Source organism: Momordica charantia, assembly GCF_013281855.1.
Source record: "Momordica charantia cultivar OHB3-1 chromosome 6 unlocalized genomic scaffold, Mcharantia_2.0 BLBB01000006.1, whole genome shotgun sequence".
NCBI classification, from domain to species: domain Eukaryota; kingdom Viridiplantae; phylum Streptophyta; class Magnoliopsida; order Cucurbitales; family Cucurbitaceae; genus Momordica; species Momordica charantia.
The window spans coordinates 9,166,516-9,181,094 of record NW_028275164.1 but is presented as its reverse complement, the minus strand read 5'-3'; the positions used below and the strand labels follow the sequence as shown (position 1 = coordinate 9,181,094).

The 14,579-nt window shown below is 31.9% G+C and overlaps 2 protein-coding genes and 1 pseudogene across 2 annotated transcripts; 1 reads left to right on the top strand and 2 right to left on the bottom strand.

The window, feature by feature from the left end:
• Nucleotides 1-2,055: 2,055 nt before the first annotated feature.
• On the bottom strand, nucleotides 2,056-3,280 carry LOC148210651 (putative LRR receptor-like serine/threonine-protein kinase At5g10290). Its single transcript, XM_088124708.1, has 3 exons — nucleotides 3,267-3,280; nucleotides 3,084-3,106; nucleotides 2,056-3,023 (listed from the first exon to the last, which is right to left on the bottom strand). Exons 1-3 carry the CDS (start codon nucleotides 3,278-3,280, stop codon nucleotides 2,056-2,058), a joined length of 1,005 nt encoding a protein of 334 aa, XP_087980834.1.
• Nucleotides 3,281-3,296: 16 nt separating this feature from the next.
• LOC148210650 (uncharacterized) lies at nucleotides 3,297-4,004 on the bottom strand (annotated as a pseudogene).
• Nucleotides 4,005-10,586: 6,582 nt separating this feature from the next.
• Nucleotides 10,587-12,978, top strand: SCL3 (scarecrow-like 3). Its single transcript, XM_022298679.2, has one exon. The coding sequence runs from the start codon at nucleotides 11,297-11,299 to the stop codon at nucleotides 12,710-12,712; it is 1,416 nt and encodes a 471-aa protein (XP_022154371.1). The 5' UTR covers nucleotides 10,587-11,296; the 3' UTR covers nucleotides 12,713-12,978.
• Nucleotides 12,979-14,579: the final 1,601 nt, after the last annotated feature.

Here is a 14,579-nt window from a genome sequence, read left to right as displayed (position 1 = left end):
TAAATTTTATTTTCAACTTTAATAGTTTTCCAAAAAGACAATCATATCATTTATGCTGGTAGTAAAATGAAATTTACTTATCCTATCATCAAAATATGACAAGTATGTTGGTAGTAAAAAAAAATGTTGCTTTAAAATTATATATTTATGATAATAAATATTATTAATAATGTAATTCCTTCAAAATATTAAAAATAAATGGATATATTATATAATTTTATTGCAATTTATTTTACATGTAAATCTAATGTACAAATATGGTTAATAGCATAAAGTTGATTATTAGACGATGAATTCATTAATTTATTTTAAATATAAATTTTAAAATAAGACTAAAGAATTTTTTTGAGGAAAAATTTAAAAAAATTGATGAAAGAAAATACATGAAAAAAAAAAGTAAAAAGATGGATGCCCTCAAAACGGGAATTTTGGAAACCCGTGTTTCAAAAGGGCATCCAAAACTCGTAAGATGTTGTATGGGCATCCTACGATACTCGAGCATCTCAAGATTCCCGAATACCCTACATTCTCATAAAAACAAACATTGGAATCTAGACTCCTGTCCAATGGGAATCTCGGATTCCCACGAAACAAACCGTCCCTAGATGTTATGTTTATGGGCAAGAAACTTGACTCTTTGATCAACAAGGAATTGCTTTGGCATAAAGAGTATTACTCCAAGTTTTACCGACTAATCTCAACTAGCATTTATTAATTGTTTCTCTTTAAATTTGGGTGTTCCGGATCATACTCCTTATGTTATTATGCTTATGGTCCCACTCTCGCTAATCTAGCTTTAAAGTCAACTCCAAAAGTTACTAGGGGATCCGTTTGATAACCCTCTCATTTTTTGTTTGCTATTTCCTCTTTTTTAAAAAAACATGACTATTTCTTTTCTTCATTTTTTCCTATGAAAAAAATAAGAAAAGTTGGTTTTGTTAGAGACGGGAACAAGAAATAGATTGTTTTTTTTCCTCCAAAATTTATATACAAATTTGGGAACATTTCTAAAAGAATGAGAAAAAATAAATATAAATAGTTGTGAAATTTTTAGGTTTCTTAATAAAACTAGAAATAAGAAACGAGACGTTAGGACTAGTTTGGTAATGTTTCTGTTTCTTATTTATGTATTCTAATTTTTAAATAAGAGAAATAGAATTGCATGCTCCAACATCCATCAATTTAAGAATGATAAAATTGTATTCTTATTTATGTTTTGAAACAAATTGAAAACGATAACAAGAAATAAGAAATTTGTTTTCGTTGTTCTTAAAATTTCTATACAGTTTTGAGAATGTTTAAAAAAAATGAGAAACAACACATGTAAATAGATGTCATATACTATTGTTTCTTAATAAAATTGGAAACGAGAAATGAGAACATTAACAAACGAGGCCTTACCAAAATGGGTCGTATAACTTGGGGCATGACCTAGATGTTTGAAGGTTTATCCAAATATCCTAAGCTCTATCATCTATCAATTATTTCGTTCTCATTTATTGTTAGGAACCAATTATTTGGGCTCGTTTCGTTCTCTTTTTTTTTTTTTGTTTCCTCTTTTCTTGATAAAGAAAAAAGAATTGTATGACTCCCCACACCCATAGATACAGGAACGATGAAACAAATATATTTACTTATGTTGGAACTGTAACAAAAACGAAGATGAACAACAAAGTGCAAGCGAGAGAATCGTACGAAGGAATAACTTTTATTCCTTGAATTGAGATTGTTACAAAGTATTTATAGGGAATAAGAAAACCAACCACTAATCCACTACTTAGGCCACTAACTCACCACTTAGGCCACAACCTTCAAATTCTCCCTAAACCAACACCATAACTCCACTAAGCCACTAACCTATTAATTCTCTAAACTTTCAATCCACTCATCCACTACTTAATAAACTTCCCAATATGAAATTAATTACGGAGCATAACTCCTAAAATTGTGGAACCACTAACAAAGAAACTAATACATGTTTGCACTAATTCTTAACACTCCCCCTTAGTGCAAACATACAGATACAGGCAACAACATTGTGCACTTTTGATTACTTCAATCTTCCTCCATAGGAGTAGAAATCGCTTTTGCCTCCCTCATACGAAAACAATTCATTGTTTCATTGAGTTGCTTCTCCCTTTTCAGTTTCTTGACTTGATCGAGGAGTAGAACATCATTTTCGTCCTGAAAGCACAAAAAATCAATTTGACATGTAACAAGTTCCAAACGAATCATGTCATAACAAAAAATATCAATCTTTCCTAAAGATTCTCCGGTAAATAAATACTTCAATTCAATATGACCCATTATTTCCCAAACTCGAGTGACATAAGTCATGCTAACACCAACGGACTTCATTAGGCCAAAATCATGAACAAATGCTTCAAAATCTTCATCAAGCAATACATTAGCAATCACAACATCTCGATAAGTAATCTTTGGATTGCAACTTTCAAAACAATACTCTAAACCTCGAGTTGTGTCCAACAACATACACATTTGAGTAGGCCAATCCAAAGTAAGTTTCCTAAGCTTAAGTTCTACAAGATGGTAGACAACACCAAAATTCTCATGTTGGAAAGCATCTCCCTCAAGGCTTTCCCTCCATGCAACTCCTTTCAACTGATCAAAAGAAATTTTTCGATCAACTTGACCTGCAACATCTACAAAGACTCCGTATGTGTAGCCTTTATAGTCACCCTTGCAGAAAAACAATAATCCGACCAAACAACCAAGTGTTAACCCAGCAATAAGTCCAGCTATAAGGCTAACCTTCGGATTATTTAAACAATTTAAGCTGGAACCATCTTTAGCACAAGAATGAGCATAATTCCTGCAACAATTCAACTTGTTTCTAGAAACACTCCCAACATCAGCAACCTGAGAGACTGAAACAACATTCTTGTTCAAATTTGGACCATGACAACCATCTTTACGAACAACATTGCCCAATTCACGACTTTCAATATTGACATGTCCTTCTTCCTCATCAGGATGTAAGGAATTACCAGCCACCGCATTGACTCATCTTCCACAAACATCATAAAAAAGAGATACATCTTCAGTAGTATGATGAAAACAACCAGAACCATCAGACCAATCCTCACTATAATCAAAAGAAGCATTAGTACAACAATTAATGAGTTGATCAATAACTTCAATTGATAAACAATGTTCCCAATTGAGTTGTTCAGGCTTGTTAATTTCTTGTACAACATCTGCTTCTGCTTCCTTAAGTTTCACTCGACAATTTTGTTTAATATTACCTGGTTTCCCACATCGACTACATACCACCTTCACCCGACAATCACGCTTGATATGTCCTGGCTTTCCATACCTAAAACATCTTTTCGAATTACCTTTGGACTGCCTATCATTCCCAGAATGCTTGCTATCATCTGAAGAACATTAAAAAGCCTAACTTCTTTCTACTTTGTCTCTTGTATAAAGAATACCTTCTATCTCAGGAGAAGACCACTTGTTGTCACCAAGCATTTGTTTCACCAAGGCTTCCTGATTTGATAGCAAATTTCCCAACTCAATGATAGAAGGTTGATTTACACAACCTTGTATCGAAGAAATAAACGGCATAAACTCTTTTCGCAGTCCACGAATAAGATACCGACGCAAACGGGCATCGGTAATGGGTTCCTCCTTGTCCAATTCTGAAATTTCATAACACAAAGTTTTAACTTTCAGAAAATATTCTGAAACCGATAAATTACCTTGAGTTTTTCCAGCAAGTTCATTCTCCAAATACTGCAACCTTGTCGTGTTCTTCTGAGTGAGCAACCTTTCAAGTGTATCTCACCCTTCTTTTGGAGAATCCACATCATGAACATGCTCGATATACTCCTTGCCAATAGAAGTTTGCAAAGCAAATAAAGCTTTGCCACATTTGATCTTCCACTTCCTTCGTACCTCAGCATTTTGTGGAGTATCATCTAGAATTACACAACAGATATAAGATCCCACAAATCTTGCCCTTGTAGAAAAGCTTCCATAAATAGTCTCCAGTAGCTATAATTATCACTGGTAAGCTTATCTACACAAACATTGCTTCCACCGTTCATCTTTGCAAGCACTAGACTAAAACACCGAGCACTAAACTCAAAGCATAGGAAAAAGAACGTGGTTGCTCTGATACCATGTAACGAAAACAAAGATGAACAACAATGTGGAAGCGAGAGAAATCGTACGAAGGAAGAACTTCTATTAATTGATTTGAGATTGTTACAAAGTATTTATAGGGAATAAGAAAACCTACCACTAATCCACTACTTAGGCCACAACCTTCAAATTCTCCATAAACCAGCACCATAACTCCACTAAGCCACTAACCTATTAATTCTCTGAACTTTCAATCCACTCCTCCACTACTTAATAAACTTCCCACTATGAAATTAATTACGAAGTATAACTCCTAAAATTGTGGAACCACTAACAAAGAAAATAATACATGTTTGCACTAATTCTTAACAGGAACAAATTGGAAACGGGAGCAAGAAACAAAAGACCTATTTTGTTATTTCCAAAATTTCTATACAATTTTTGAGAATATTTCTAAAAAATGAGAAACAAGTAACATAAGTAGTCATCAAATACTTAGATTTTTTAATAAAATTGAAAACGAGAAACAAGAAATGAGAACGTTACCGAACGGGCCCTTTGAGTTCTTATTGCTCGTTTTTTAAAATCTTCATTACAAAATTGCATCACAACTTTATTCCAAAGGGTTCGAGATCGTACCGTATTGAGTTTGGTTGATATGGACATTTATCTAACATCTATTACCAACATGTCTTGTTCTATATCTAAAATGTAACTCGGGATTGCTATGCCGAGTGAACGAGATTCCCTCACTTTTGAGTGTAACTTCCTTGACACCATAATCCCTACCTACATTTGTTGCTTGGTGGCTTTGTCTTAAAGAGTACCAATTATAGATGGGTATACCTATGACATGTGCTACAAATGTGTAGATTAGGACGGGAAGTACATCTCACTTATTGTTTGTACAAATCTTTTACTAATAAGTGACAATCACTTTAAAGTCATTGTTTGAATAATCATATCTCAAATGAGTCTTTAAAGTAACCAAATTCTTTTAAAATGTGATTTATTTATTACCCTAAAATATATATATTTTTAATTATCTAAACTCACTTTAAAACATTATTTATTTTTTACTTAAAAATTACTTTTTTGAACCTCAACTAATTAAGGCTCTGTTAAAAAGATCGTGAGTTCGAATATCAATTTCAACTTGCTGTTGCATTACAAAAATATATACCTTTTTCTCCCTCTTCTCTTGTCTACCTACTCCTTTTTATCTTGAGTAATCTTTTATTTATGTTTTTTATAGTGCTCTATTGTATTATTTTCATTTTTCTTTCGTTATTTTTAATTATTATGAAGTGTGTTAATTAGAGGTTTAAGAAAGTTGAATTTTTTTTTTTTTTGAAAATCGAACATGCTCAATAAAATTCATTGACAATCTATATATCTAAATTGAATTGAGACAATTTTAAGTTGAACCGAGATAAAGACCGGACCAACACTACTCAATCAGCTTCATTAGCATTTTAGTTTTGACATGTTTCTCCCTAGCTTAACTACATCTCCTTGCAAATTAACAACAAAATAAAAAACTATTTTGAATTTGATAATTTGTATAGTACTTGTCAGTAGAATTTGAAAATTTAATCTTCAATCCAAAAATTGGATAAATTTGTTGGGTAATAAAACTTGTAAAGCATATAATTAAGATTCAATTACATAAAAATGGTAAATTGAAAAGTATTTCTTTTATTAACAACATAAATAAAAACTAAAATAATTTAATTATTAAAAAAAAGAGTGAGAGTGGGGGTGAGAGCGAGAGAATTCAAGCTTCTAGATTTGAAAGTTTATAGCTCGTTTGATCATGATCTCGTTTCTAATTTTTTGGAAATATTGTTGGATAAATATACGCTGTATATATTAACTGTGTAATACTGACAAACAGATTACAACGTAACTGGCTACAAACGATATAAATTTGAACAACTTGATGAACACCAAAACTTGATAAAAATAGTCGAGGCACGCTTCAATAGCGCTAACCTGAAAACAATTATTCGCTCTGCATAAGTTGCTAGCAGATTACAGCGATCGTCTCAGCAGGATACAACGACTAACTCTGGTAGAACTGCAACCTCGAAGTACTCGGATCTAGCAGAACTCTTAGATACTTGCTGTCAACATAAACAAGAAGAACAACTCAAAAGAAGAGAGAATTCTTGTGGGAGGAGGAGAATACCCAATTTTGATATGTTTGGATATCTCAAAATGAACAAAACCACAACAATATATAGTTGTCCAAACATGTAACTTATTACACAAAATTAAACTCATATGTAACCTTTTTGCATATGTTACATAGGTAACTTTAACATGTATAAAGTTACAAATTAATAAAATAAAGAAACAACTTTTCCATTTAAATAAATAACTCCAAAATTAAAAGAAACAAAACCACAAACATATTCACAGCGTATGTGTGAATAAGTTTCTTTAAATTACATTTTCTTTCACACCTTTAAATCCAACAAATATAAGCTTTTGATAATTGTTTATGTTTCTCGTTTTCAAAATTATGTAGAAATTTTGAAACAACGAAATCAAGTTTCTTGGTAAACAAAAAAAAAACAATTATAAAATGTAGTTATGTTTTTCTTTACTAAAAATTAATAAATGAAAACAAGAAACAAATGAAATAAGAAAAATAACAGTCACCAATTGAGTTCTTACAAATTAAATTTCATTCAAACTAACAAATCTGATTTCAATAATGGAAGTAAAAGAATTTTGAAAAAATAAAAGATAAAATAATCTATGACTTTTTTTAGTACAGCTTCCTTAAAAAAAATGGTGTGAATTTGAACCTATACTAAAAAAACAAGATAAATAATAAATGAAATTTATTTTATTTTCATTTAAATGGTAGCACCACATATATTTATTTATTACCATCGACATTTAGTATTTTCTCTCTTAACAAAATAGCATTTACTAATTTTTTTTTTTTTGAGAAAAAAATAGCATTTATTTTTAAAATCAAAGCATTATTGTTAGTTTGGATATTTGCAACAGTACAAAGATCTTACTTTTCAGAGCCAAATTATTGTTTTGCCCATAGACTATATACGAACTTCCGATTTTGCCCCTAAAGTTCTGCAAACTTCAAATATACCTTTTAACTTTGTTATTATTTCTAAATTACCCTTTTAACTTTGTTAATATCCCTGAGATTTTAATTTTTCCTTTTTTTTAATAGAAGAGAATACTGAGTTCGAACCTCCAACCTAAAAAAACGTAGATGTTAATTATTGTTGAGTTATGTTCATGTTGACGAGTTTAATTTTCCACTTAAACTATCTAAAGCTACAACTTCATGATCTATCCTTGCACTATAATCATAGATGATTTATTTAGAATGTGTTTAACAATGTTTATGTTTCTTATTTCTTCTTTACTATTTTTTTAATAAATAAAAATAAAAATACGTTCAGTGATTGTTTCTTGTTTTCTGTTTTTTTCGTTGAAAAATAAATAGAAATATGCTTGACAATTATTTTTTATTCTCCTATATTAAAAAAATTATACAAAAATTAACTTTTTCAAATTAAACATTCAAATTTTTATGTTCATATTTATTATTTATTATACATTTATAAGTTAAGAATAATAAACTAATACTTTTATTTATATTTTTAAAAATTTTGAGAAATAGAAACAAAATTGTCATTGTTGTTTCTAAAACTTGTACGCAGTTTTACTAGAAACGAGAAGTAGGAAAACATAAATGTCAGGGTCAACACAACAGTTGTAACATTTTTTTTTCTTTTTTAATTGCAAGGAGGAAATTGAAAAATAGCTATAGTACTTTAGGAGTAAAAATCATAATTTAGCTATTTTATTTTAGACTGAACTTTTTAAATATTTCATTTGTATAAATAATAATTGAAGACAAACCAAAAAGAATGCAAGAAAATAGAAATCAAAATGTACCAAACAGGTGTTTTTGTTTTCTTAGTGATGTAATTATTGTTCATTTAAATTTTTTCTCCAAGAAATCAAATCAAATCAATCATTTCCAATAATTTAATTTTCATAATTATTTCTATTTTGATGTTTAGACTTTTAAAATTACATTTTAGAGAATGAAAGTTGCATTAAAAAGCAACACTTCTGATTTCCATTAGTTTCCATTAATTATTTAACAAAAATCTAATTCACTTTTGAAATCCAACACATGGCCCTACACAAGTGAACTGAAATACTTGTAGGATTAGGTAAACTGATTAAAAAAAATATGTCTATTTTAAATTTTATTTTAATATTTAAACTTTTAAATTTATTTTATTTTAATCAACTTTCAAAATGTCTATTTCAAATTCTAAAAACTTTAAAAATAGAGGTATTTTGATCTTTTGAGTGTTCCATTCGTCTATTTTAGTCATTGAACTTTAAAAGAAAGAAATAATTATTTCCATCATTCCTATTATGTGCCCCCATAACATCTACCCACCCAATCAGCGAATCTATATGGCTCCAATACATGCACGCATTAATCATGTTAAAAAATTGACGACAAAATAGACAACGAGGGCCAAAACTAGTGTTTATTTATTTTTAAATTTAGAGATTAAAATCAATATTTTAAAAGTTTAGGAACGAAACAAAACTAGAAAACTTAGAGACAAAAATAAACATTTTAAAATCGAAAGACTGCAAATAAAATCAACAAAAAGGCTCAAGAACCAAAATGAGATTTGAATAAAGAATAAACCAACCACGACATGAATATAGACCCAAACAAACAAAGTGGGTAAAAGTCCAAAGATTATAGGCTGAAATCAGCCTAAAATTTTAGAGACCAAAACGAAATAAACCTGAATTCAGAGCAGCAAAGCACGATTCAATCCAATTTGAAGAGTTAAAATAGTTGCAAGAAAACAAAGAGGAAAATAGTGAGAGAGAGAGAGAGAGAGAGGGTGTGAAGAAGAGTCAACAAGTAGGGATAAATGAAGTATCTTGTTTTGGAAGTTAGCTTAACCACCATGTCCTTTTGTCTTAATAGGATGAAGATAAAACCAAATTGTATGGTCATTGCCATTTGAAAACAAAACAAAATTTGGTGTTTTGGAAGCACATTGGATTGGGTTGAACTTTGAACTTTGTTTTGCATTTTCCCCCTCTCTCTCCCATCACTTGCCCCACTAGGAAACGAAACTCCAACAAATGGGTATCCCTTTGGTCTTTGTTATGGCTTGTTTGGATGTATCCATCTTTTGGGAATATTTAAAACCCCACCCTTGATTCCCCATCCACCTTACATCAAGACAAAATGCAACTCAAGTTGGACCTTTAAACACAACTTTAACCATAGGGATACTCAACCCAAACAAGACTCTTGCTTTAGAGAGGGAAGGCTTGGTTTTTCTTTTGGTTTCGATGCCACTTCGATCCGTAATTTTTAGGTAACTTTCAGAATGTTAACTTTGATTGATGCATGTTTAGCTTAAGTCTATTTTGGTTCATGTACTTTTAAAAAATGATTCTTTTCGTCACTTTTTTTTTTTCTCTCAATAGATTTTGTCAAATATAATATTGCCATGGATTTTTATAGAGGAGAATTGTAATAATGTAATGGGTAGCAAATAGTTTTTTCACTTTTGCCAATAAAATACAAGAAATAAGAATTTGCAAATATGGAAATTTGGTATACGTGTGATGTTGACATATGTTGATGGAGGTTTTTGAAAATTGTATCATATTTGTAAATCTTTTTAACTTGTGCTATATATGCTATTATTTTAGGCTAGATTGCAATATGTGCAAACAAATATGGACCAAAAGAGTCACTTTTAAAAATATATGATCGATGTTTTTTAAAACGGCAACGATTAAAATAGATAGATTAAATTGCAAATTTGGTTCCTATGGTTTGGACAAAGTTTCAATTTAGTTCATACAATTTGGTTAATTACAATTTGGTCCCTGTAGTTTGAGTTCAGTCCCTATAATTTTAAAAGTTCTAGTCAAGTCTCAATTGTTTGGTCAAACTCCACAAATCATCTTTGCTACTCTCAATATTGACAGTTTTTTTTTCATGAGCCAATTTTCTATTCGAACAATTGTGTTAGACTATTGTATTAAGGTTTAGAGTTTGAATAAACTCTAAGGACGTCTTGTGAGATTCAACCAAACCATAGAGACAAAAAATAGAGATCAAGTCCAAATCTTAGAGGTCAAATTAAAACTTTTAAACGAATAGAGACCAAATTGAAACTAATTCAAAATTATTGGACTAAATTGAAACTCTTAAAATTATAGGAATCAAATTAAAACTTTAGTCTTAAAACGGATAAAAATTTAAAGTTGATGAGCTAAAACAGATATTTAAAAAGTAGTAGGAGACAAAAATTGAGTAACAAAATAGAATTTAAAGTTGGATTTGTTTTGCACCCCTTTTGGAGCGAGAAGAAAACAGGAGGCTCGGCCTCTCAGAAATTCCATATTCCCCACTTTAGAGTAAAGGACAAAAAATGCAATGACGACAAAAACGATCATACCACCACGCTTTGTCGACAACGTAGTCTTCTCATGGAGGAGGAGCCTTTTCAAAACAGAGCTTTAATTGAGACTGATGATGGAAACAGAGGAAACCCACAAGCACTCGCAACCCCAGATTCCAAGTACTCTTCTCTTCTGACCCTTTGGATTGGATTTTTCCCCCAATTTTCCATTTGGGTTTTCGATTCTCTACAAAACCCAGTAACCCTTTCTTGATTTAATGAATCTTTCTTTATTTCTTTCTTCTTGGTCGTCTCCTCCACTGCTCTCCTGATTCTTGTAGCTTAACAAGTTTGTTTATGTTCATGTTTTCATTGAAATCTTCTGTTTCCACTCGCCCATTTCAGTATCTTCTGTGTTTCCTTTTTGGGGTTTTTCTTTTCCTCTCTCTTTCTCTAGTTTGTGTAATTATTCTCAGCAGCAAACCCATTTTGTCTTTTGCCCTTTAATCCCCATTCTCATGTTTGTACAATCTCCCATGAGTTCTCTGAGAAATGATGAGGGAAACTGAGGATTTTGCTCACTCTGATTCATGCAAGTTGGTTCTTCTATGTGCTATATAATACCAAGAAGAAACTACTGGTTTCTGTGAAGTTGATTGTTCATAAATCATAGTCTGTTTTTTTTTTTGGCTCCTCCGCTCTAGAAATTGGTTCTAGGTTTACTGCATTGAACAATGTTTCAAGACGAAGGCACATCCTCCGTAACTTCCTCCCCTCTCCAGTTCTTCACTATGATGTCTCTTTCACCTAAATTGGGTTCTCCATATCCATGGCTTAGAGAGCTCAAATCTGAGGAGAGGGGCTTGTATCTGATCCATTTGTTGCTTACTTGTGCAAATCATGTGGCTGTTGGTAGCCTTGACAGTGCCAATCTTGCCCTTGATCAAATATCCCATCTTGCTTCTGCAAATGGTGACACAATGCAGCGGATTGCAGCTTATTTCGCCGAGGCTCTCGCAGATCGAATCCTCAAAACTTGGCCCGGTCTTTACAAGGCCTTCAACTCCACCAAGATGCCAATGGTTTCAGAGGAGATTATTGTTAAGAAACTGTTCTTTGAAATGTTTCCATTCCTCAAGGTGGCTTTTGTGCTTACTAATCAGGCTATTGTTGAAGCCATGGAGGGGGAAAAGATGATACATATAATTGATCTCAATGCCAATGAAACTGCTCAGTGGCTTGCACTTCTGCAAGTTTTGAGTGCCAGGCCTGAAGGACCTCCCCATTTGAGAATCACTGGGGTTCATCCACAGAAAGAGGTTCTGGATCAAATGGCTCGTAGGCTGACCGAGGAAGCCGAAAAATTGGATATCCCGTTTCAATTCAATTCTGTTGTCAGCAGATTGGAGAACCTTGATATGGAAAAGCTTCGAGTGAAAACCGGGGAGGCTCTCGCTATCAACTCGGTTCTTCAGTTGCACGCCCTTCTGGCCTATGATAATGAAGTCCCACAAAAACCATCTCCTTCAGCATCAAAGGGTGCAAATGGAGTTCAGTACTCGAGATACCCGCATCTGAACCAAACCACCTTGAGTGAGTTACTCGAAAAGGATTTGGTTAATGGTTGCAGTCCAAGTTCAGACTCAGTTTCCTCATCAGCACTATCTCAAGCAAACGTGACGAAGATCGATAGCTTTCTGAATGGATTGTGGGGTTTGACGCCAAAGGTGATGGTTGTAACCGAACAAGATTCGAACCACAATGGTTCAACACTTATGGAGAGATTACTAGAGGCTCTCCACACATACGCAGCTGTTTTTGATTGTCTGGAATCGAACATGTCAAGAACATCCCTGGAAAGGTTGAAGTTAGAAAAGATGCTATTTGGGGAAGAGATTAAGAACATAGTAGCTTGTGAGGGAGCTGAGAGGAAGGAACGACACGAAAAGCGCGAGAAATGGAGTCAACGGTTGGATCTCGCAGGGTTCAGGCATGTGTCTTTGAGTTATTACGGCATGCTGCAGGCACGGAGCCTGCTACAAGGGTATGGTTGTGATGGTTATAGGATGAAGGAAGAGAATGGTTGTGTGATGATATGTTGGCAAGATCGACCGCTGTTCTCGGTATCGGCTTGGAGGTGTTGTAAGTAGAAGAAAATATAGGATCTGGTTTCTTATTATAGTCTAAAGAATTCTTTTCATTCTGATTTGATCAGCGTAGGAGAACGATCGCAATGTCGATGCCATATTCTTACCCGAAAACCCCCTGTGGCCTTCTTGTTTCTTGAAAGTAGATCACATTTGTTTTAGTTTTGCTCATTCTATATGTTGCTGAAGAGTACTGATGTTTGGTCTCAATCATGGTTCATTTTTGTATCAAAGGGAATCCAATATAACCTTTTCATGTGGGGTCTCAATCATGGTTATTGTATAGTGTTAACATTGATTTATTGTCCTCTTTGTTTTTCAAGTATAACAAAATTTATAAAATCGTGGAAGTTTGTGTTAAATCACCGCTGAACTCAAAAGCTTAAACCGATGGGTTATATTAAATTTAATCTTTTAAAGATACCTTAACACTCTCCTTCAAATTTGTACAATGATCCAACACGTGATAGTCAATATTAAAAGAGGAGAAAATGACATTATAAGAGTACATAGGACCTTCTAATTACCATTGAACCCAAAAATTTGACCATGTTAAATCACTACGGATCTCAATAGCTTAAACTGATAACCATAATAAATAACACAGTAAATTTAATCTTTCATGGATAGTATTTAAGCCTAGCAAGTTCATTAAATAAGAGTGTTTATTGGATTCAATCCAATTGTTTGAAATGAAAGTTTATGTGTAATGTAGGGTTGGTTGAACACTGAACCAAGTATTAGAGAGAAAAGTTGCTCAGAAAGATCAAGACATTTTGGTGGATCCCCATAACTGCACATTGTTTAAAAGGATTTGAGAGTATAATTATTTAAGACCAGGTATCAAATAAAGTTTTTAAAAATTAATTAAAAAATGGTGAAAGTCCATTCGGTAACGTTTTCGTTTGTTGTTTATTGTTTCTCGTGTCAAATTTAGTAGCTATTCATGTTTTTAGTTTCTCAGTTTTAGAAACCTTCTCAAAATTATGTAACCATTTTAGAAATAATAAAATCCAAGTTTTTTTTGTTATTTGTTCTCATTTCTATTTTTTTTTTTCAAAATATAAATAAAAACATTATTTTATCATTCTTAACTTATAATAAAATGTAGGATAAATGTTGAAAAAATGAATATAATATAAAATTTGAATATTAACTGAAAAATTCATAAATTTTTTAAATTTAAAATTTTAGTGAACGTAAAATAAAAAAAATAGATACTAAACATGTTTCTATCTTTTCTCAATATGAATAATAAGAAGAAGAAACAAGACACTCTAAACACAGTTTTGTTTTTATTTATTAAAAATAGCAAAACAAGAAACGTAACCAATAAACAATAAATCCCAACCAGGTCCAATGTGTTTAATTACCTACTCGATAGTATAATTGATTTTTCATCAAATGATACCTTAAAATCATTTTTTTAATTTGCTAAATATGATCAATGAAAATAAAAGTGATTCTAACAATGGAAAAATTATTTTGATCATGTCAAAATCACTCCCGAACAAATCCTAAATCAATTTAAAATGATTTTAAACTTTTCTAAAATAAATTTTTTAATTTGCCAAACATGATCCATGAAAAAGAAGAGTGATCTTGACAATGGTAAGAGTGATTTTGGTTAAATAATTTTGGTCAAACCAACATCACTCCCAAACACACCAAAGTTATTTCAGAAGCGCTTAGTTCATGCTTCTTTCAGAGAGGCTTAAATGACATTACGTATGTCTCAAAAGTTACCTCAAAATTCTGGAAACATTGTAATGTTCTTGTATTAAATTTAAGAAATGATTTTTTTTTTTAACAGCGACTGAAAAGTTCAGTCTGATTGCAGAAAACTTGGTTCACTATGCAACCCTTCTGC